At 47.1% G+C, this 22,092-nt stretch overlaps 3 protein-coding genes across 12 annotated transcripts in view; 2 read left to right on the plus strand and 1 right to left on the minus strand.

Annotated features, from left to right (window-relative positions):
- ASCC2 (activating signal cointegrator 1 complex subunit 2) overlaps window positions 1-22,092 on the plus strand; it is a 402,689-nt gene that overhangs the window by 158,847 nt on the left and 221,750 nt on the right. The window lies entirely within an intron of this gene.
- Window positions 1-22,092, plus strand: part of ZMAT5 (zinc finger matrin-type 5) — a 357,894-nt gene that overhangs the window by 48,904 nt on the left and 286,898 nt on the right. The gene's annotated exons all lie outside the window — the stretch shown is intronic.
- Window positions 2,143-22,092, minus strand: part of MTMR3 (myotubularin related protein 3) — a 141,949-nt gene continuing 121,999 nt past the window's right edge. For 4 of the 10 annotated variants that reach the window (XM_050806781.1, XM_050806776.1, XM_050806777.1 and 1 more), the window contains 10 exons: window positions 21,059-21,170; window positions 17,654-17,849; window positions 16,670-16,855; window positions 13,262-13,432; window positions 11,891-12,036; window positions 9,072-10,476; window positions 7,824-7,934; window positions 7,269-7,357; window positions 6,490-6,516; window positions 2,143-4,358 (listed from right to left, as the gene is read on the minus strand). In XM_050806781.1, coding sequence (XP_050662738.1) covers window positions 4,187-4,358; window positions 6,490-6,516; window positions 7,269-7,357; window positions 7,824-7,934; window positions 9,072-10,476; window positions 11,891-12,036; window positions 13,262-13,432; window positions 16,670-16,855; window positions 17,654-17,849; window positions 21,059-21,170 — 2,615 coding nt within the window. In that variant the 3' untranslated portion in view covers window positions 2,143-4,186. The remainder of the gene's footprint in view (window positions 4,359-6,489; window positions 6,517-7,268; window positions 7,358-7,823; window positions 7,935-9,071; window positions 10,477-11,890; window positions 12,037-13,261; window positions 13,433-16,669; window positions 16,856-17,653; window positions 17,850-21,058; window positions 21,171-22,092) is intronic. The other 6 variants (XM_050806784.1, XM_050806779.1, XM_050806783.1 and 3 more) reach the window with 3 other exon arrangements.

The following is a 22,092-nucleotide window of genomic DNA, read 5'->3' on the forward strand; positions in this document are numbered from 1 at the left end:
AGGAACGAGGCTTCAGTGCAGTTGTGTGCTGGGGACAGCAGGACTCGTGTTTAAGTGTCAGAGGCTTAGACGGGTCAGCTCTGAATTAGAAGTCTCTCACATATCTGGTCCTGCCCTTGAGAAATCTTGTCAGAAACCTCAACTTAGAACAACTTTCTTGAAAATGTGACTAGAAATTAAACAGCTGGGACTCCTGCCACGTTATACAGAACTCCAAATGGATAGTCACTTTGCTCCACAGCCCAGGGCCCACTTTAAATTCTGCTGTTAGCCCTCACCTCATGCAATCAGGTGGATACAGCTGCAGTCCTCGGGACAGGTCACTTGAACGGGGAGCAGCTAAATGAAATCCTGCAACAGCACCTTCAAATCAGCCCTCATTCTTAAAAGATCAACAGAGGTCAGGGCTAGAGTTAACTTCAACAGGCATGGGATCTCCTAGCCTCATGTGCAAGCAGCCAAGTATATCAGGATATACCCTTAATTCTCATCTTGATGTTTTTTAACAGCCAGAGATCATTTAACAGGTCCTCCAGCACCTTCTGTTCATTCTCCTTTAGATCTACCACAGTAACATTCTAACTCATATTCTTTGCTAACATGAAAAGAGCATATAAGCAAACTAGAGGAAAACTTTTCTGCACCCCCTCATAGAGAATCTCAGTGGATTAAGGCAGCTGTAACTTGTTTTGGACTGCAGTTACTGAGGCCAATGTATAGAAGAAAGGTAACTAGAGTGCCAGGATAGGAAAGTTCTGAGATGAAGACAACCTGGCAGCTCAAAGTGACAGTTTGTGCCCTGTTGCTTCAGACCAAATTCCCCCTACAGCCTGAAGCAAGCTGGCCTTGCCCACAGAGATCTCCCTTTCTCCATATGCAGCCACCTCTCTCAGGGCAATTCCTTGCCTTGGATCCTCACTGCACCTGCCTCACCAGCATCTTGGCTCTTCATCTTCCTACCATCAGAGAAGTTTTCTATTTAGGAGCTCATAACGGCCTTGCTGGGCTGTGCCAGTGTTTTAATTTGCTGGGGGCTAGCCCACAGGAACAATAGTGGCTGTGTGTAGACACGCTGGCCATGGCACACACTCATGTTTTTCACAATTTCATCTGAATACACAGACTGGGCTCCCTGGCGGAGTGAGGGTGGCTGAGATGGCACCTTCTCCTTCCACAGAAGAATTATTTCTTGTTTTCAAATGCCTGCTGGGTGGCACTTACAGCTTTCATACTAGAACCAGCTTAGCTGGCTTTATGTGTTTGTGTACTTTAGGTAGAAGGTACATTCAGAAAGTGACCCTAGAGAGACTGCCCCAAAGAGTGAAGGCCTCTGGGGAGCTCTGAGCAGGCCACTCTCTGGATCCTAGCCAACTCACCACAGATGCTGGGCTGGTGACTCTGGAGCCAGGCAACCCTCAATACCAACCTTCCCGAGGGAGGAACAGCAGAATATATCTCACCCACAGACCCATGTGATGGAAGGGATGCCCAACAGCGCTGTAGGGGATAGAAAAATCTCTGTGAAGAGCAAGAACTAGTACTGAAGTGACTAGATGCCACAGCCCTGCTGTAAGAGCTAAGGAGCAGAGGTTCCTCTGTGTGGAGAGGGTGGGAAGGAGACCTCTAGTTGACTGCATAACCCAATCACATCTAATTCCATTTCTGTCCCCAGTTCTCTCTGCCCATCCATAGTCTATCCTTCAAGAACAACAGGCAGAAGCATTTTCTCACCCCTACCCCACACCTCCTCTTCCACTCCCCCACCGAAGGGGCCAGAGTACTGGCTGCCCTGAAATCAGAGCAGCAGCTAAAAATGGAGCCTAGAGGCGAGAGGTAGTTGTAATGACTACTGATGTGCCACTCTTCAGAGGAGGAGGAACAGCTGCCAGGTCAGACGCCTGACTGCTTTGCCCTCTTTTAGCCTGGGAGATTTTAGGAGCAAAATCACTGAGGAAATGCGTTCAGTGCTTGGACATCATGGTGAGGCTCCTTGACAAGGTCTAGAGACGGAAGGCTATCTGTAGCTTTCCTTTGCCAAAGGTCAGTTTCCCAGCAGGCCCTCAAACACTTCTGTGTAAGAGGGAAAAGGGATGAAGAGGGGATAAACCACAGGGCGAAGAATTAGGAAGTGTTAGCAAATGCTACCATGTGGAACACTCAACTTTATTCACTTTATTTATATATTTAACAATTCTAAAGTATTTACTTCTTGCTTTGACAAAAAATGAAAAATATAGGAGCACTGACTCCTCTTTAGGAGAAAAGGGTTATATGTACAGCTATGGAGAGTTACGGTTCCTCCTTTAACAAAGGAAAATATTAATAAAAAAGTGCTTCATTGATCAAAAAAGAGCTAAGAGCTGCAAGCATTTATTCACACTGTACATCAGACCCAAGAAACCCGTATCATAACCTCTTGGCACCTGTAACTGGGAACTGCACAATCTTCAATTAGACCAACTTTTCCCCTACCTGCACAACCAGATGACACAGAATGTGGTAAAGAACTACACCCTGTTTCACCACACACACACTCTGAGCAACCTGTTGCCACTGGAAGTCAGAGACGTGCTCATATGCTCTGGGCTTTGCCTGAACTGAGAACACCAGGGAAGCCTTCTGGGCTACGCCGTAACACACCCAGGCATGCACAGAAGCCACCTTCCTGAGACACAGCTTGCCCTTGGTCAGGGAACTGCTACCAAAGGAGAAGAGCAATACAGGGCAAGGCCAGAGCTTAAGCATTCCCTGACCTTACCCCTAGTCCTCACCATGATCCACCCTGTCACCAGTTAGCAGCTTTCAGCAGAGCCAAGCATGGCCTCCCCAAGAGGGAGGGCAGGCACAAAACAAGGATGCCAAAATTACAAAGCACAAACCTACCTCTTCTCCAACCTTCCCCACACCCACCTCCACAAATATTCTTGATTTAAGGCTGTTTTTGGACCATATCAAAGCTCACTGAGAAAAGGTGCCCCAAATCTCCTCAAGGCCATGTCACTTCTCTAAGGAACCCTACAAAGTCACCAAGTGGCCCTTCACTGCTGGATAGCAGCCAGACAAGTGCCCACTCAGCCAGCCAGGAGTGGGGAAGGGGGAATGCTCAGCCCTTCTTCCTGTTCCGAGAAGGAGAAAGGCTGATTGTATGAGGACCTGCTCCCTTTTCCAGGGGCTTGTAACTCTAAAGGCTGATTCTACCCCTTAAAGGGAAGATCCATGATTGGTTTGGTTTGGGAATGGGGGATTTCTGGAACCCTGAGTCTGGATTTCCCTGTGCTGGCTGAGGAAGAGATTGTTTAAGGGACCAGGCCCCAGAATGAGGACCCAGGTGTATCTGGGCTCAGGGCAGGCTTTGGGCCTTGAGTGCATAACTATTTTGGCCAGTCTGTACTCATGCCTGAGGGTGGGAAGTGCTACACAGCCTGGCCCAGGGAAGCAGCCCCCTGAAAGCAAAGGGGGCCCAAGACAATCTGGGTCAAGTTAAAAATGGAATCCCACGGGGGATAACATGATGGCTACCCAACTCTCAGCCCCTCGCCTGCCTCAAAGGAGCATCCACTTTCCTTTCCCAAAGAGGGGCCTAAGGGGATGCCATTTACCGTGTGCCCCTCCCTCCAAACATCAGCCTCATTTATCCATCTGTGAGAGGACTGGCTCAGCTCCTTGCAGGAGGGAGATGATGCCCAGGGCAGTGCTCTTGGGGAATATGCTTCCAGCCTCCCCAGCAGCAAAGGGTTCCCAACCAGCTCTGATGTGGCGGTGGCGTGAGGAATGGTTGTATGTTAGCACTGGCTTTCTTCCCTGCTCACGGTCTCAGATCCCCATACTCCTGGCTCTGACCACCATCCTCCCACCCAGGAGAAACAAGCCATCCCTCGGTGTCACCTGACAGCAGACAGCAGGCCTGGCAACCCCTGGTCTTCCATCAAAAAAAAATTAAGACAACCAAGGGAGAGTTTCCTTTTTTGAAGGCAAAGAAAGAGGATGGAAAAGGTAGGGAGAGAGTGGTAAGGACAGGAAATAAAAATCAATCTACAATCCAGTGGTGCATCCCAAATTTCTGTCACTCTGTACAGGTGGTTCCATGCCCCCATTCCAAAGTGCACGGGCCTCTTGGTCTGCCCAGGCTGTGTGGGCCTGTCATAGGAACAGCAGCTTGGCCACTGCCCACCCAGGTCACTGAGCTTCAGTTGGAAGTGGCAGCAATGGGCTTATCCAGTTCAAGGTCAATGCTGGAGCTCGTGGGACGTAGGCTGCTATAGCAAGACTTGCATACTCGACTGGGTTCAAAGAGCTGCTGGCTGGGAACTGGAACCTTCTGGTTACAACAACTGGAGCAGAATACGTTCCCACAATTCCTTGAGATGAGAAGAAACAGAACAATGTTAGTTTTGGCCAGCAGGTATGCGGTAGGGAAACCAACTTCAAAAGACAAAGTTTGCTGTGTGTAATTTGCATGTGCTGGAGCTCCTTGAGATCAAATCCTTTCATCTCTCTAGCCCAGGAACAAGCTGGGTAGGGAGGGTGTCCCTACCTAGCAGAGTCACATGTCATTTTCACTTTAGGGACAAGGATACTTGGCTGCCTCACCACTGACTCAAGGGTACCAGGTATACAGAAGAATGCTGCTCAAGAGAGATCTGTGAGAATACATAGGCCTAACAATGGGTTAAGTCCTGATCCAGGAAAACCCAGTGGCCACACCAACCTAGTCAATGCCCCTGTGTAGCTTGTGATCACCAAGGCCAGGCTCCTCAAATGAGAGAAACAACTACCCAGCCTCACTGGGGAGTAAGGAACCTTGCCCAACGGCCACTTCTCCAGAGAATCAAAGGCAGAAACATGGTAGATAGACTGTTGCCATTTTGGACTGCTCTGCTGGCAGCATGCAAAGCCAGGGACAAGCAGCCTGTGATGCATGCTCAGAGGGTGAAAGAGGAGAGATGGGAGGACAAGAACACAGATGAACACACATGCACACACACCCCCTTATTAGATAGGTGTCAGTCAATTATGGCTCACTCCCCAAACCATGCATCTCCAGGGAAAACCAGAGTTCTACCAGAAGGCCAGAATGCACTCAGGCCCCAGGCCTCCCTCTCCTCCTCCCCTGAAAGCTGGATTCTGAGGCATCTGTGCAGCACAGGCCTGCACCCCCAGACGGATGCCCATCAGAGCCAACAGGAAAGGGAATTGTTTCTGCCCACCTTACAACTCTACTTTTCCTGGGCCCTGAGGTACAAATCAATCCCAATGAGCCTAAGAACAAGAAATCCCAAGAAGCCTGACACAGCCCACCAAAGACTGAGGGAAGGCAGCTTCTTAGCGAGGATCACTAACTTTTCATTTATGCTGTTCGGAATGCAAACCCACTGTTGGATTAAGGATCACTTAGGCACAGGAGGAGAGAAGACTGAAGACCAGTTGGGAACAAAATACCACCACAAAATGAAAGGGGGGACATGGGGCAATGCAAAGACAGAAAAGAAAAACACAAAATTCATCTTCTAGAATGTTGTAAGTACTTCATAACTAGTTCTAAAAAGCGTGAGTCAGCAAAAACCTGTAGTTACACAGAAAAATTTCTGAACAGCTACACTTCTTTAACATCCCTGCTGGAGTTCAGCTCAAAAGCCTGACATGAATTTGATGCTTTTCTTTCTTTTCTTTTCTGAGATGGAGTTTTGCTCTTATTGCCTAGGCTAGAGTGCAATGGCACGATCTTGGCTCACTGCAACCTCTACCTCCCAGGTTCAGGCGATTTTCCTGCCTCAGCCTTCCAAGAAGCTGGGATTACAGGTATGCACCACCATGCCCGGCTAATTTTGTATTTTTAGTAGAAGTGGAGTTTCACAATGTTGGGCAGGCTGCTCTTGAACTCCTGACTTCAGGTGATCCGCCTACCTCGGTCTCCCAAAGTGCTGGAATTACAGGCGTGAGCCACTGCACCTGGCTGATGCTTTTCTATCTGACTTCTTTCAGAGGACCCTGAAAGACGCTAAGTGGAGTCTTTCCTTAAAGTCTTCCATGCTAAAACAATTCTCTGGAAAGACCACCTCTGTTCAGTCCCGGTCTCTTTAAAAAAAGGTGGGGGGCGGGGGAGCAGCAGTGATGCTGTTTGACCTGGAAATTACTAGCATTATTCTGGCATCTCAATGAATCACTGACCCAAAATAAATAGCTCTGAAAACCCAATTGGCTCCCCTACAAGACCAGAAGACAAGAAGCACTACTTCTTGTCACAAGCAAGACGGCCTGGCTGACCTCTGTGATCAGGAGGGGAGCACATGGCTACAGCCTGACCCACCCTTGATGGCCTCTCCTCAGCTGCTTTGAATCCATCCCCTCAAGTCCACGTCTGCCTGCCCGTGCACCCCAGGCCCCAGGCTTCACCCCAGTGAGTGCAGAGAGGGGGAAATGATAAGAGTTAGTGTGGAGAAGTTATTGTAGATGTGCAGACATCACAGGCAGGTTGTTGCAAATGCTCACCACGTTTGATCAACACGGTCAGTGTCCCTGCAAGGAGGGGAGAAAAAGCTCAGAAGAGAAGCCAACCAAAGATATCTGGGCTTGGGGTGCAGGGTGGGGAGATACATGTCCTAGAAGCATCATTGCTAGCCAAAGAGGTTGTTCCATTTTCAATCCAGGTTCACTCATGTGGGTGAGCTATGGCACGATTCAGATAAACTTCCAAGAACACTGAACATCCGCCAGACGGTCAACACCCTAGCTGGGACAAAGCATCCCTAGTAACTCACTACCCCAACCCAGAAGGAAAAAGAAGTCAGGAACCTTAATGATTGGAAGACTGTCCTCAGCTGTCCCTACTACTGCCCAAGCTATGACTGCTCACCAATGGCACAAGGGAAAACAAGGGTGGGGTCAGGGAGCAGGAAAGGAATAGGAAAATAGTTCCCTCCCTATCACAGGAAAACTGGTTTTGCTCATAGTAGCCATGTTGAATGGGAAGAAATGTTATGCTGAGAATGAGAAATGGTGGTTTCGGTGGTGGCTGTTGTTCCACCAATCTGGGAGACAAAACCAAATGCTACCATTTGCACATTTCAGAATTTAATAGTGATTCCTCTCAATTTCAACAAAGATGCCAAATGCAGTTTTGCAAACACCAATTTCAGAGGCACAGGGAGACCATTGGTCTGCCTCAGACAGAACACTGAGATGCCCACAACCCTCTACTCTGCAGGCTCTGTGGGCCAACCCTCAGCCTCCACACCCAGCCCACCCTATCATACCCCCTTCAATGGTACCTGCAGTGGTGCTTCCTACTGGCAAGCCAGAAGGCACTGTCACACGCATAGCAGTGGGCGGCCAGGTGGTCAGGAAGCCAACGGGTCATCTGCAAAACAGATGGGGCCAGGTTACTGACAGGAGATGGGTCATCCAGCTGGAGCCAGCAGAGCCATGCTGGGGGCAGCAAGAGTCACAAGGACCTCATTGGCTCTGGTGGCACCAGCCCAGATCTGATGTCAACAGTACAAGAAAGGCGTCCAAATCGTTTCCCTGGAGGGGACTCCAATCTCCCCTGAGATAAAGTAGCAGGCAGCAGCACCCTGGGTCACTGTGAGAGCTGGCAAGGCTCCAGTTCATAGAGGCAATGAAGAGGGAGGGCCAGCTTGCTGAGTCTCCCTGGCTCAGAAATCCTAGGCTTCATGTGGGTTCCCAGGAGCTGAGGTGCCAGAGGCTCAAGCCTAGCTGTGCTGTGAGGTGCTTCCTTGGCCAGGGGTATGGGGTGGGAATGGGGGTGGAGAAGAACCACAAAACAGTTAAATGGACGGCACTCAGAGCAGGGGCTGAGCCTGTACCTCCGTGTCCTGTTTATCCACCTGCTCCCAGCTGGCTTCAGAGAAAATCTCTGTGCTGCAGCGAGACAAACAGTTCTGATCCAGATTGCTTTCCGAGTCGGGGATTGAAGTCTGTTGGCAAACAAACACAGCTGAACAGAATGAACCTCGTCTCCTCCCAAAAGAAGAAAAGGCCTGGTGAAGAGGGGAGCACTGAGGACTCTGGGTGGGGCCGAGGGCTAGGACTGCCGAATCTGCAGATGCATCAGCCATCAAGAACTGGGTGAAGAAGTGCAGTGTGGGCCTGGGCTCAGCTGGGAGACGGATACACAGGTTGTGTGCAGTGACTCTGGAGTGGAAAGACAGGCCTCAGGGTTCCAGAAAGTGAGAGAGAAGTGACCCAAACGGAATGAGAATTCTGTATGTCAGCTGCTCCAGTGGGCCTGTCAATCCAAACCTGCCTGCCACTTAGTTAAAGCTGAGTGCTTTCCAGATGCCCTCCTTTTTTTGGAAGGACTCTCTGGGAACATGAGAAACTCATTAGCATGAAGGAAAAGCCAAGTCACTCTGAACTGAAAGTCATTGGATGTGCCCGCCTTTAATGCACGCTGACCACTTGAGAGCCAGGCTCACAATTGTACTTGAGCTGCCTGAATCAACTCTACCCAGAGAAGAAAGCATCTCCTTGAGAACTTCCCCTCTGGAACCCCTTTCCAGCCACCAACCCCCATCAGAGCTAACTCCTCAACAGTGCTAGAAACCAGTCCCTTCTCTCCATTTCTACTGCCAGCATCTGCCACAGGGTGGGGTATAAATATTTGTTTAAAAAGAACTGAACCTTCAAAGTCATAGCCTACATCTGGAAGGGCTAATACTTTGCAGTTACTAAGGTAGAACAGGCACTAAAATCTGACAGGAATAACTTGGCATTGCCCTACAGATGTCATTCTGCCCACGGGTTCAAGCCCTTCTGAAGACTTATGATCCTGTGTCTGAGAGATCTGACCAACCATGTAGTGCATGCTAAGTCTCCTCCTCTCCAACGGCCTCAATAGGACATCTGTGGAAAGTAAGCAAAGCAGAAAACAGGCAGGCTGCCATTGCTGTGGCAGAGGCTCATCTCCAGCCTCTCTTAACAGGGCTACTCTGGACCTTTCCAATCCTTATAACAACCTGTACCAATCACCATGCTCTTGGCACAAAAGGCACCCAGCCTTAGTGTGCCCTGTCTCCTTAGGCAGCTATGGAGGAATACCACAGCCTACTCACCACCTCATCCCCAAAGTCTCCATTAAAGTGTAGGGAGCTGGTCAGGTACTGGCTCTCCAGGCGACTCTTCAGCTCCTGGACTTGTTTCTTCAAAGTTTCTACTTCCTGCTGGTGGCCTGACTCAATCTGACGCAGGCGCTGTTGGATTGTGTCCGTGTACACTGACATGCCATCATCATCCAGGTGGCTGCGGGAAGGCTGGTCAGGGCTACTGGTTGCAGATGGCCTCCCTGAGTGGCTATGGAGCCACTTGTGGTGCAAGTTCCTTGAGTGTAAGTGGGCAGAGCTGCAGCTCATAGCAGACAGCTGACGGCTCAGTGAGTCCTTGCTCCTACCAGCCTCCCCATTGGCGAAATGCCCATTGGGTGTGGCGTACATCTGGAGGGTGCTAAGACCTGGGGGCTGCTCTGAGGCCCTGTTTTCAGTCTCTGGGGCACCGTTGCACACAAGCCCCTCTTTACATTCAGCTAAAGGCAAGGCACAAGGGGAACGTGTCAGGCTGAGAGTGCTGCCAGGGGAAGTCCTATGCACCACAGACCCCACTTGGGGCCTCTCAACCAGGCTTGTCTCTGAAGGGCTGGGTTCCATGGTCTGGGGAAGCCTGTCCTTGCCACTATTAACAAGGCAAGGTCTATGATGGACTTGGGGCCCACTTCCTGATTCCACCTTATCTTCCACTAACATGTCTGTAGAACTGTCCACATTTGGTCCTCTGGTCTCAAAAGGGACTTGGGAAGGTAGCAGAGAACATGATTGTGAGGTACCATAGCCAACTTTTGCATCTACTGGGATTGGGAGAACTGCTTCCTCCCTACCCTCTGCCTTCTCTTCTATTTGAAACTGCTCCACAGGGACCTCCAGGGAATCCTCATCCCTCGGGGGGAACTGGAGAGAACTGAGGAGAACACTGAGCCCACCCTGCTGTTCAGAAATACCCTGTGAAAACAGAGGCCGGCTCATGTCCAGATGGCTCCTCAGAGCAGCATCACCCAGTTCTAGGTCTTGGTGAAGTCCAATGGCTGAGGCCTCAGGCGTCTTCCTCCTGCTCTCCTTTTCTAAGAGAGGGTTCTCTTTATCCTCCTGCATCTCAATGCCTGCCCTGTGGGCAGGCTCCTCTACTCCACTCTCCTCTTTGGTGGCCTCCTGCAAGATGTTCTCCATCTGCCCCTCGGCTACTCCAGCTGCAACGGAAAGCTCGGCACCCCCCGGCACTCTGGTGGGCTTCCCTAGGCTGTCGGCAGAAAGGGGATCCTCTCCAGGGCCAGCCAGGCTGCTCAGCTCTAGTGAGCGCCGGTGTTCCTGCCACTTCTCGTTCAGGCTGGGGTCGCTGCAGCGCCGGCTGGCTAGAGGCACTGTGTTGTCACAGGCTGTGCTCAGATTGTCATACGATCTAGTCTTTGGTAGCCTACAGGAAAGAAATTTGGGGGAAATGAAAATCTTGGAAGCTGTCTGGAGGGAAGTAGGAGACAATAGGTTTTAACAAGCAGTTGCTTTATAACTGGGCCCGTTACAGCTACTCATGGAGCTACAGCATCTCTGGAGCGAGGCCCAGACTGCTGGAGCGGCAAAGCTCCGGAACAAGTCCTCCTCCTAGTGTGCAGATTTCCTTTCACCCTCCCCCAACCCCATGCCCCATACATACAAATGAGCTAACAGCAAATGCCTTTTTTTTTTTTTTTTTTTTTGAGACGGACTCTCACTCTGTCACCCAGGCTGGAGTGCAGTGGTGCAATCTCAGCTCACTACAACCTCCTCCTCCCAGGTTCAAGCGATTCTGCCTCAGCCTCCCGAGTAGCTGGGATTATAGGTACCTGCCACCACGGCCAGCTAATTTTTGTTGTATTTTCAGTAGAGATGGGAGTTTCACCATTTTGGCCAGGCTGGTCTTGAACTCCTTATCCCAGGTGATTTGCCCACTTTGGCCTCCCAAAGTACTGGGATTACAGGCGTGAGCCACTGTGCCCAGCCTGCAAATGCTATTTCCAAAACACATTCTTCATGATGCTGCTGTGTTTCTCAGTGGGTGGCAAAGTAGCACTGGTGTTTCTTGATATTACAGTATTTTAAATTAATGCGTTATCTATCAGTCTGTATTTAATAAAGCTAACTCTCAAGTGACAGAGCCAAATTTTTTCTTTTTTTTTTTTCTTTTTCCTGAGACAGGTCTTGCCCTCTCATCCAGGCTGGAGTGCAATGGATCTTGGATCATTGCAACCTCCACCTCCCAGGCTCAAGCGATCCTCCTGCCTCAGCCTCCCAAGTAGCTGGGACTACAGATATGTGCCACCACGCTTGGTTAGTTTTTGCATTTTGGGTAGAAACGGGGTTTCACCATGTTGCCTAGGCTGGTCTGGAACTCCTGGGCTCAAGTGATCCTCCCGCCTTGGCCTCCCAAAGTGCTGGGATTACAGGCATGAGCCACCAAGCCTGGCCCCAAAGCAAAATTTTCTGTCATCTGACAGCATCTGCCTTTTACGCCTCAGAAGACAAATCATGGCAAATAGGCAGGGGCACAGAGCACTGGGGAAAACACAAACCAGGGGGTCACAGAAAACCTGGAGGATTTGCTCTATCACTGAGGAGCTGCTCAGTGCATGCAAAACAACATGAAGCAACAGGGCCCAACTCACTCCCAGAAACAAGGCTCTTACAGCCTTGTAACCCAGAAATCCCTATAACTTCCCTGAAAAAACTGCAGAGATCTAAGAAAGATATTGTGGAGGCAGATAACATTATGATCTCTAACCATCCCTGGACATGTCCCAACACAGGAATACACCACACAGGCTGTCAGGCCCGTGGCATCACCCTGGGCTCACCGGCTCAGGGGTGGATCATCAGGGCTGGTGCCTGGGGCTGGGTATGGTGCACAGCTGTCATCCACAGGGGTGGTTGGGGATGGGCAGGGCAGGTACACTGCACTCCACAGCATCAGGTTACGCACATGGCACACAGGGTACAGCACCTGAGGAGGGGGGAGGACACAGGTTTAAATAGGTCCCAATAAGTCTTCTAGGATGTCTGGAAATGAGGATCAAGAGCAAGCACCCAGCTGGAATACCAAACAGGGCTGACCGGATCTCCACAAAGCAGCAGCACCAATGGATACAGGTCTATCCCAAGAGGACCAATACAGGACTAGACATTTTACATGGCCAATATTTTTCACCTAAGAGCCTCTTGAGAGCATGAAAATCTAAAATATTTTTTTAGATCCCTTTCTCATTATAGCTATTTCTTGGGTCACCTTCAATGTCTGACTTTCATCAGCTTGATTTGTTGCTTTTACTGCCTAAGAAAGTGAGTCATTCTATTAGATGCTGATTGTCCATCCCGCTGGCACAAAAGCTTGGCTTCAAGAAACACTGTCAAACCCATTTTATAGGATCATTTAAATTAATCATGTGAAAAGGAAATTTTTCTGCTGTATTGTTACTTCCTCAGAAGGCACACTGAAGGGGAGAAACAAGCAGTCAGCTTAAATCTTTTCTGTGATTACTTAAATGTAATAAGAACCATATAAATAATCCAGGAGATCAATATAAACTCTGATTAGCCTCCTTTTGACTTCTTTAGGGTTTAAGATACATTCTGACAAAGACAATATTACTATGAAACTGACACATATGTCTATGTGCCTCCTTTTCTCTGCTTAACAGAAGGTATTCATTTCTTCGGGGAACAAAGTCTTAAAGGGCCTGCCAGCTCTTCATGTGAGCAGAGAATCACACAGACACACACACACACCAATGTCAAACACAGTTTACTGTTCTGAGAGAAGCTATGGTGGGTATCATTGTTTATTGACACTGGGAGGGTGCTGGGGGCCTGGTGGCAGCTCCTTCTGAGCTATCAGTGCATCAGGAAGCAACTTAAGTGCCTCTCCCATAAGACAGAACATGCTAGAAATAAGCTCTGGAGGCAGTGCCAAAAAAGATTCATGTCTAGGGTGGCAAAGTAGAGATCTGTGTTAAACCAAACCACCCTCAGCAAGTAGTCATCAGAAACAGGTCAGAGTACCATCAGAAGCAGGACTTCCTCAGGACAGAATCATAGGGGAAAAATGGAATCGGTTCATCCAGAGATAGAGATGCCCTCACAAAAACAGTCACTACTCAAAGAGGCTCTCATATGTAACCAACCCCAAATTCCTTCTGCTGATCACAGTGGAAAGGCTGAAGGATACATACGGCTTCTGACTGAGAGGAATACAGTAGGTTTTTGAAAGCCTTGTTGCCAGCCCGAAGAAGTGACCACACGGAACATGTCCGTTCCTGAGTATGCTTCTCCCCTCTCTCCTTGGCATTGTTGCACAGGAATGTTCCAAAGAGGCAGGAATAGGTATGCTGTACCAGTTTCACCTATGGGATTCCAATAAAGCATAAATTAAGCAATCAGGCATGCATACTCTGAGAAATCAGCTCAGCCGAGCCACCTTATCCTGACATCCCTAAGAACACTTCAATTTACTCTGTTAGGACGGGGAACCCAGTGAGCCATGCAGTAGCCTCCTCCTCCTCACACCACCAATTCCAGGACCCAACCACCTGAGTCAGACAGGTTGTTGGTACCCCCATTCCTCTTAGCTTCCCTGATAAATAGTCTGAGATTCTGAATTAACAGCCACCCTCACAAGCGCCAGAGCATATGAACAGGGTACAGAAGCACGTCCGTGTACAACTCAAGTCTGAGCTGAGAGTATACTTGTAAAACTACTTGTTCATTCGACAAATTATTGAGCATTTCACATGCCCCAAATATGACTAAGGTGCTAGACATGCAGCAATGACCAGCAAATTCTTCTGCCCTGATGGAGCTTGCTCTAGTCATAGGTGAAGAGTGACCAGTGCTATGGAGAACAAGGCAGACTGAGATGGACAGGACATGTATGAGGCGGTACAGGATGGCCTCACTGGCTGGTACCCAATGGACATGAAAGAGCAGGCATGTGGGTATCTGAGGGGAAGCACTCCAGGCAGAGGCAACCACATGTGCAATGGCTTTGAGGTAAGCACATGCTTGCAATTTTTGAGGTACAGCAAGGAGGCCAGTGTGACTAAACGAGATTGCACAAGAGGGAGAATGGTAGGAAATAAACCTAGAGAGGTAGCCACTAGGAAGGCCCTGGAAGGCCACTTTAAGGACTTTGGCTTTTACTTTGTGTAAAATGTAACTAGAGGTTTTTAAGCAAAGGAAAGACACAGCCTGTCTTATGTTTTAGAAGAGACTCTATGCTGGGATGACTCAACTGGGGCAGATGATGGTGGCTTCAACCAGTGTGGTACCAGTAAAGGTGGCAATAAATAATCATGTTTTAGATATATTTTGAAAGCAGAGCTGCAGAATCTGACTAAATGTGAAAGAGGGAGGGAGTGAGGGAGGAAAGGAGGAAGGGAGGGAGGGAGGGAAGGAAAGAGGAAGGGAGGGAAGGAAGGAGGAAGGGAGGGAAGGAGGAAGGGAGGGAAGGAGGAAGGGAAGGGAGGGAAGGAGGAAGGGAGGGAAGGAGGAAGGGAGGGAAGGAGGAAGGGAGGGAAGGAGGAAGGGAGGGAAGGAGGAAGGGAGGGAGGGAGGAAAGGAGGGAAAAAAGGAAGGAGGAAGGGAGGGAAGGAGGGAAGAAAGGGAGGGAAGAAAGGGAGGGAAGAAAGAAGGGAGGCAGGGAGGGAGGCAGGGAGGGAGGAGACTTGACGATGACAAAGAATTTTGCCCCAAACAAAAGGAGGGATGGAAATACCATATGGTGAGAGAGAAGACTTCTGGAAGATCAAGTTTGGAAGATCAAGTTTTATGGTGAGGAAACACAGAAATCAAGAATTAAGTTTTGGACAGGCATGGTGACTCATGCCTGTAATACCAGCATTTTGGGAGGCTGGGGTGGGAGGATATTGTTTGAGCCCAGGTGTTTGAGACCTGCCTGGGCAACAAAGCAAGATCCCATCTCTTAGGAGGAAAAAAAAAAAAAAAAAAATCAGTCAGGCACAGTGGTGCGCACCTGCAGTCCCAACTACTCAGGAAACTAAGGCGAGAAGATCACTTGATCCTGGGAGTTCAAGGCTGCAGTGAGCTGTGTTTGCACCACTATACTCCAGCCTGGGGGACAGAGTGAGATGCTGTCTCCAAAAAGAAGAATCAAGTTTTGAATTTATTAAGTCTGAAATAACATTAAGACAGCCAAGTAGAGATACCTAGTAGTCACAGATAGATATGTGACTCCGAAATGACGAGGTCTAAGCTGAAGGTGTATAAATGTGGGACTCATCAGCACACCATCTGTAGATGGCAATTAAAGCCACGAGAATGGATGAAATACTTAGAAGTGTAGATGGAGAAGCAGCCTGGAGGCTGAGCAATGGGGCATTCCAACATTTAGAACTGGGGAGAGGAGGCTGGGTGTCGAAGCTTACGCCTGTAATTCTTTGGGTAACCAAGGTGGGAGGATCACTTATCAGGAGGTTTGAGACCAGCCTGAGCAACACAGCGAGACTCCATGTCTATTTACAAAAAATTTTTAAAACTAGCCAGGCATGTTGGCATGTGCCTGTGGTCCCAGCTACTGGGGAGGCTGAGGCCCATGGGAGAATCCCTTGATCCCAGGAGTTTGAGGATGCAGTGAGTTATGATCACACTGCTGCACTCCAGTCTGGTTGACACAGTGAGACACTATCTCAAAAAAAAAAAAAAAAAAACTGGAGGGATTAAGAGGAATCAGCAAAGGAGGCAGAAACAACCCAGTAAGGTAAAAGGAGAACTAAGAGCAAGGAAGTACTAGAAGTCAACTGAAGAAAGCATTTCAAGGGAGTGGTTAAACTGTGCCAAATGGTAACGATGTATCGAAGAGATGAAGACTGAGAACTTATCACTGGATTGGTGACATGAAGGTCACTGGTCATTTTAACAAGAGCAGCTTTGGTAAAGCAGTAGGGTGAATGCCTGATTGAAGTGGGTTTAAGAGAATGGAAAGAGGAATTTGAGATAGCAAGGGTAGAAAACTTGAGGAGCTCTGCTATAAAGGGGAATAAGAGCAATGGGATGATAGTTAGAGATAAATGCAGGACCAAGAATGGGTTTTGAAAAATGAGAGACACTACACATTTTAAGCTGAAACCCATTTCTGGTAGAGAGGGAAATGCACTGACGCAGAAGGCAGAGAGGAGAAATGCTGGAGCCAGCCAGTGCAGCAGATGAGAGGAGATGAGAGCTGGTATACAAATGGACAGAGGGGGCTGGAAGAGGGCAGGGACAGTGAACCCTCCAACAAAGGAGAGGGTGGAGAGAGTGTGAGACAGACATAGGGGGTCTGGTAGACAGACTGGAGGGAGCATGGTCCAGACATTCTGATTGCTTCTATTTCTAACTGCTATTTAGGGTTTCTACCATCCCTTTAAAAATAAGTTTAAAAACAACACAAGGACTTCATGCAAACCTGGTATACCTCTTTTTGAAAAATAGCAAAACTATTTAAAAAAAAAAAAGTAACAGGAAAAAAATCATCTCTATTAAATTCTGCAAGAGGCAGCACAGTTTCATGTGAGAACTGGCCCACTAACATTTGTACTGACCCTCCTGCAAATCGAGAACGTCCCCAAAATGAAGAAACTCACAAGGAATGCTTCATTGAACTCAAAAGAGCAAGGAAATTGCCTCTGAAGCTGATGAACACAGTCAAGCCACTGCAGAAACACTGGGCAACGTTCATTCAGATCATCCGAGTTCTCCCCATGACCACACCGGTCAGCAAATTTATGGCCAAAATCCAGCCACTCCATTTCCACGAGGACCTGGAAACCCTGCAGGGAAGCATCCAGGAGAGACCATTTGTGCTAGACTATCCAGACTGTGACAGTCCTAAGCCTGGTGTCACAGAAAGCAATCCCCTCTAACAGCCTCCCAGAAAGCCCACCTGGCCTTGCCCTTTGGTGGAAGGCTCCAACCCTGATGAGGCACACACTTAGGGAAATTTCCCAATTCTCTGAACTCCATTCCATGATCACTGAAATGGTACTGACTGCGTTTAAGCCCTTCTTGAATGTGTATTTTTAGCCTCTTGCGTTCACTATATAAAAGCCACACTTGTCCCCTAAATTTCTCTTTTAACATTTCTGCCTCTAGTGTTACACTTACAAAGTCAAGTTTGTAAGATCCTTCTACACCCCAGGTTTAATAAATATTTGTGTATATTTTAGGGTACTTTATGATTTTTCTTTCATCTTTAACCCAACAGATGGTTATTTCAGGTAGAGCTGCTTCTCCACAGAACACTCTGTGTCAACATCTAGCATGCCAAGATCCTTTTCCAGATGCCTTATTTTCCTGAGGTAGCTAAAAACTTTTACAAGTAGACCGACTGCAAAGGAAAATGTGTCTATATTCTCAATACCTTGTTACCCATCATCTGCCCCATTTTAAGAGGTGCAAGAACTGTGGGAGGAACCACCACAATTTAGCTCATGGTATACAGGACAATGATCAAAACAGAAATTTCACTTTCTTTAACCTAATCACCACTCCCAAAAACTGGTATCACTCCTGAGACGTCTCCCCAGCTCATCCTGAAGTACCAACCCCTCCCATTTGGATGCGCTCACCTCTATGGTTCGGTAATAAGGGTCCAGCAAGAGCTTAGCCAATGCCACAATCTGGGGGGTGCGGTCCCAGCCATCTGAGCAGTGCACTAGCACCGGCCGCTGATCCTGATCCACAGCATGCACTACCAGAAGCGCTGATTTCAGAAGCACAGACAAGTGATGGAGCCATTTTGTGCTTTCAAGAGCTGATAGCCAACTATAAAAACAGGAGAGGATTAGAAAATGCTGATATTTATGATTTACTGCATCATGCTCAATGATTGTCAAATTAAAAAGTAATTCCCAAAGATTTCTCTCTCCAAATATAACACTGCCAAAACAAAAAAAAATCTGGGTGTTCATAAAGCATGTCTCAGGGTGAGGCCCAAGCCCTACTATACAATAGAGAAGAGCCTTAGACATAGGGGCTACAATTAATAGGACCACCTTTTGTTCTAAAATCTGTATGGATGATTTCCCAGACAAAATATTTGACATTTTTCAGTCCATGGTATAAGGAAAGTAGCTCTTTCTGGAATCTTCTCCTGAATAAAATGTAGCCACTGCTGAGATGTAAAACAGAAGATACTTAATCACCAGCAACTATGCCCAACAAGTTCTCAAAAAAAAAAGTTTAAGAAAAACTCATAAATACAAAAATATCTATAAGACATAAGCTGGATGCTGTATACAAGAATGGTATACACAACACTGCCTATGACCCAGACTGTAACACCTACCACTGTTTAATTCTTTAATGTTTACTAAAACCAGACGGGCCAATCTGATAATTTATTCTCATACAAATTAGTACACCAATGGCCACACACTGTTGCTGGGCTTAACACAGACTGGATTCAGCAGGGATCTAGGAGAACTTTTTTTTTGAAAGACCTTTAGGGGCTGGGCGCAGTGGCTCACGCCTGTAATCCCAGCACTTTGGGAGGCTGAGGTGGGCGGATCACTTGAGGTCAGGAGTTCCAGACCAGCCTGGCCAACATGGTGAAACCCCGTCTCTACTAAAAATACAAACATTAGCTGGGCGTAGTGGTGCATGCCTATAATCTCAGCTACTTAGGAGGCTGAGGCAGGTGAAATCGCTTGAACCCGGGAGGCGGAGGTTGCAGTGAGCTGAGACTGGGCCACTGCACTCCAGCCTGGAGGACAGAGCGAGACTCCATCTCATTTTAGGAGTATCAGATAGCAACGGCTGCCCCTTGGGAGTAATCACAAGCTAATCACACTTGCTTTTTAAACCGTGTTGACATTTTGTTTCTTGTGCTTTCCCTCACCCCTCCCAATCCCTAAGAAAGAGTTCTGATTTTTCCCAAATGTCATCAGATTTGTAGTTAAGATCACAAGTCAAGCCTTTCAAACACTGAGTCAGAGGAAGAAACAAACACTTCTGTCAGGGGACTCTGAGAAGGCTATAAAGGCCTACTAAACCCTGTGGAATAAGTATGAATTTTTGGCACAGTCTAAGGAGGTGGGGGTCTTTCCAGGCAGACAACAGAATGCAGTGCATAAGTACTGGTTGTATATGGATTTGTTTGGACTACCAACCAGACTGTGACTCCTCAGATGGCTAACACTATGTCTCAGTCATAACTATACCCAGCACAGTGCCTAGCATACAGCAGGGAGTCCCACCTGTTTAATGAATTGTAAGTCTGTTACTGGTAAAAATCCAATCTTAAGACTTTCTATCTCCTAGTAGGTACCCGAGAAACATTTTTTTCTGAAGGGTCAATTGTTTATTTTCATTCCTCACATATTCTCAAAAGGAACTAAAAGATAAGGCTTGGGAGAAAAAACACTAAATTATCTCCTAGCACCTGAAGAAAGGTAAACAAGAGAACCAGTGTGAGGTTCTTTTGAACCTAACTAAACTATTATTTAATACCAGTTGGTGTTGTCTGTGACTAACGAAGCTGTACTCCAAAATCTGCCAGCCAAGGAGGGGCTGCTGACAGACTCCCCATTCCTTTGTCCTATTCTCAACCTGCACTAGAAGCCTACCATTCCCTCATCCTTCACAGCCCCAAACACAGGCCACGGGCCTAATTACAGCTGCCCATCACTGCTACAGCTGCTTTTTATCCATGAGGGAGACTTCAGTGCAGCATGATTTGCTGCCAAATGCATAAAAGCATTACCTTTAATAAAATCCCCAAGACATTTATGTGGACCAGATGAGGGCTAATTATATCTTTTTGACTCTGATAGTTAAGAATTTTAACATATGGAGGGTATTAGAGATCATGTATTGTTGATTACATCTCTTTCATTTTATAGTCAGGAAAACTGAGATCTACAGTAGTTAACCCCTTGGCCAAGGTTACACAGTTCGTGGCCGATCTCCTGGGTCCTTAGCCAGGCTCCTTCTACATACCACGCTAGGGAAGAAAGTGCTGCTAGCTGGGACCTGGAACTGTGTAGCAAATGCAAATGGTTAATCCCCAAAGGAGGCAGCAAGCTCAATTCTCTGGTCAGGCTTTCCCCAAAGGCACTGCTTCATCCTCTGGGCTGATGACAACTATGGTGAATTTAATCATTTGCTACTGGCAGTCAATATAAGTGGTTTAGGCAGCATCTGATTTAATAAATCAAATAAAGAATGCAGGAAAACTTGATGTGATCATGAGATCTACTGAATAGGACCCAGAGAAACAACTATGGGCTCCAGCACAAATATCAGAAAAAAGAAAATTCTGTTTTCTCTGGCACCTATCTCTGGTTTCCTGAAATAGTAAAAGAGGACTTTTAAATATTTATTTGTCCATGTTTGTTTTATAGAACATTCTTCCTAATTTATCTTGTATTCAATCAGTACCCTTGGAGGGGGTATTATTTCACCTTCCTCACTGCAAATGCCAGCCATTCATATTTAATAAGCAGTAAGAATGACAATGTTCTTAGTAAATGAGAATAGTTTAGAAATTGAAAGCAGATGTAAAAGGAACTGACCTAATGGCAAGTTTTAACCCCTTTAGAACATGACGACTAAATTCTGACTTTTCATGATAAAACATCCCAGTTCATAACAGGTTAAGTATCACTATGGGACATCAGAAACTGAAGAATTAAATTACTTTGGGCTAAAAAATGATGTGGAAGGGAAAGGTCCCAGGACCAACAGTAAGGTAATGCTTCTGTTTTGATGCTGAGATTTCTTCTGTGCTGCAGATTTAAAAACCTTTCAAATGGCTGTATTTTCTCCCAACTCTTCCTCTGTGCTGCCACATTTTGGATGCAGGAAGGAGATACTTGCAGAGACTGGACTGGTAACTGAAGTTTACCAAGAAACAGAAGGAAAGACTGCTACAAATTAATTTTTTTTTCTTTTTTTCCCCCCTTAGTTCGAGGAAAGAAGAAAACTAATTATTTAAGAGCAATGCAAAATGAAAGCCAAGGCCAAGGACTTACTTTCCCGGATCTGGCATCTGAGTGCACAGCAACCGCAGAGACTGAAAACTCCTCCGAATAGAATGAATGTTTGCCATCCCCATAAACACAACTTCACAGTTTGGGTAATACTCTGGAGAGAGTAACAATAAAGAGAACACAAATATATTGAATTTAAAGCCCACAAGGCCAAATCTAAAAGCAAACTGGCTATAAAACAAACCCACTGCAGCTTCTGATTAATGAAACTGAAATGTTTTGAAATGCTTAAGTATTAGCCCAATCCTTTATAATAAGAGGAAAACACTGAATTTTAGCTATCTTTTCAAAAAGGGTGAAAATGGAAGGTTAGATTTGTAAAGAAGATACTGACATAAAATAAAAGCTATTATTTTTTAAAAGGCCTACTTCGATCTCAGTTTGGCTTTACTTCTTGGGCCTTATCTAACTTGTGGCTTTGGAATCTCTTTGAAAGGAACTCAGCAGAACAATGCGTTCTCACATTCAAATTTCACCTTGGTACAGCTGCTTTCAATTTCCAGCTTAGACCACATCTGAACAAAGAGCATGGTGCCTCTGCCTGTGCCAGAGGCACTGAGGGGGGTCCCTCCTTGGGGAAAGCTAGCATTCCAACAGTAATGGTATTACAGCTCAGGACAGAGGTACCTTACTAGGGTTCTATATTTACTGCTTCAGTTTTCACCCCAGGTTTTCTAAGGAAAGGCCCTTGAGGAGTTTGCTACAAGGCCAGTGATGAGCATAGCCTCTGTCAAAGGCAACAAAAAGCTTTAGACGGCTGAGAAATTGAGCCCACTAAAGCAGCAGCTTCCAAACATGAACAGGCCTTACTACGGGGAAGATCTGCTTTCCTTATCACCTAAAAGTTGGCACAAGGAAGGAAGATTATGTGACTTCATTGCACCTCCTCCTCCATTTCTCCTCAGAAAAGAACACACAGTGTTAATCCAGAGAGAAGCTCTGGCACTCTCACGACAGGATGGATGAGGAATATGGCTTGCCACTTATTTCAAATTGAGAACTAAGTCTCAGATGGG

The sequence above is a fragment of the Macaca thibetana genome, chromosome 10 (assembly GCF_024542745.1).
Source record: "Macaca thibetana thibetana isolate TM-01 chromosome 10, ASM2454274v1, whole genome shotgun sequence".
In the NCBI taxonomy this organism is placed as follows: Eukaryota; Metazoa; Chordata; class Mammalia; order Primates; family Cercopithecidae; genus Macaca; species Macaca thibetana.